This window comes from Seriola lalandi, unplaced genomic scaffold (assembly GCF_002814215.2).
Source record: "Seriola lalandi dorsalis isolate HSWRI2012SDOR001 ecotype SW California unplaced genomic scaffold, Sedor1 jcf7180002054984, whole genome shotgun sequence".
NCBI classification, from domain to species: Eukaryota; Metazoa; Chordata; class Actinopteri; order Carangiformes; family Carangidae; genus Seriola; species Seriola lalandi.
The window spans coordinates 153,489-154,647 of NW_019525533.1; the positions used below are offsets into that span (position 1 = coordinate 153,489).

Consider the following 1,159-nt stretch of genomic DNA (forward strand, 5'->3'; position numbering starts at 1 on the left):
ATCAGCAAGTGTTCTGTTCCTCCAGAAGCTGCAGGAGGTTCTGGAGGCTGCTGTCACATGTTCTGCTGCCACAGAGGAAATAAATTCATGAGGAGTGAAAACGAGTTCACAGCGTCTCCTGACGTCTTCACAACAGAAACCAACCGCAGAGAAAATCTGTCCAACAGCCAAGAATTACGTCACAGAAGAAGAGCTCAGAAAGACTGAAGTGTGAACAATGTTCATGTCACAGGAAATAATTATGTGAGAGCAGCTGACTCTCTACAGTCACTCAGTCAGCTGACTGAGGTGTGAAGGATTACGTCAGAGCGAAGAAATATATCGAGAAAAACTGGAATCAGTGATTTAGACTGAAGACCACAAGACTGTATTAGGTTCAGTGCTGGATTAAAGACAGAAGATCTACAACAGTGAACTGACCTCAGAGTCTCCAGTCGACAGTCTGGACTCTCCAGAAAACCACACAGATCCTTCACTCCTGGATCCTGCAGGAAGTTTTCACTCAGGTCCAGTCCTCTCAGGTGGGAGGGGTTGGACTTCAGAGCTGAGGCCAGAGAAGAACAGCTGATCTCTGACAACCTGCAGCCCCTCAACCTGAATAAAGAATAAAAGATTACTGATAACATATCAGACATGTGTTCTCTAAAATTAGTAGAGTGAGTGTGTGTGTGTGTGTGTGTGTGTGTGTGTGTACATGTACATGTGTGTGTACATGTGTGTACTGGACATGCTCTCTTTGAGCCTTGAGATAACTTCTGTTGTGATGTGATGCTATAAATAAAAGTTGACTTCATCTAGTCTCATGTTACCCCCCTTTCCCCCTGGACCAACTGAGGGTCCTAACATCAAACTTTGTTGAGAAAGTTGCTCCCAACAGAGGTTCCCACTAACGTGTCACTTTCCGGCTGCTTTGCTTCAGCTTCTGTCCAGTTCATCCCACACCAGCTCCATGGGGTTCAGGTCTGGAGACTGTGCTGGTCTTCACAGGGCTGTAAACTAACGGTCGCCACTCGCCAAATGCGACTAAAATATTCCCCTGGCGACTTAATTTTGGAGGGCTACATGCCATGGGGCAGGTAAGTGTTTGTCACAATATAGCAAAACATTGCTACGATAAAATGCCTAGACATTTTTGGAGGTGCACGTTGACGGACGCAGA

At 46.0% G+C, this 1,159-nt stretch overlaps 1 protein-coding gene across 1 annotated transcript in view; it reads right to left on the bottom strand.

Moving 5' to 3' along the window:
• Positions 1 to 1,159, bottom strand: part of LOC111647312 (uncharacterized) — a 72,467-nt gene that overhangs the window by 60,807 nt on the left and 10,501 nt on the right. Inside the window, exon 8 of the mRNA XM_087171301.1 lies at positions 421 to 594. Coding sequence (XP_087027427.1) covers positions 421 to 594 — 174 coding nt within the window. The remainder of the gene's footprint in view (positions 1 to 420; positions 595 to 1,159) is intronic.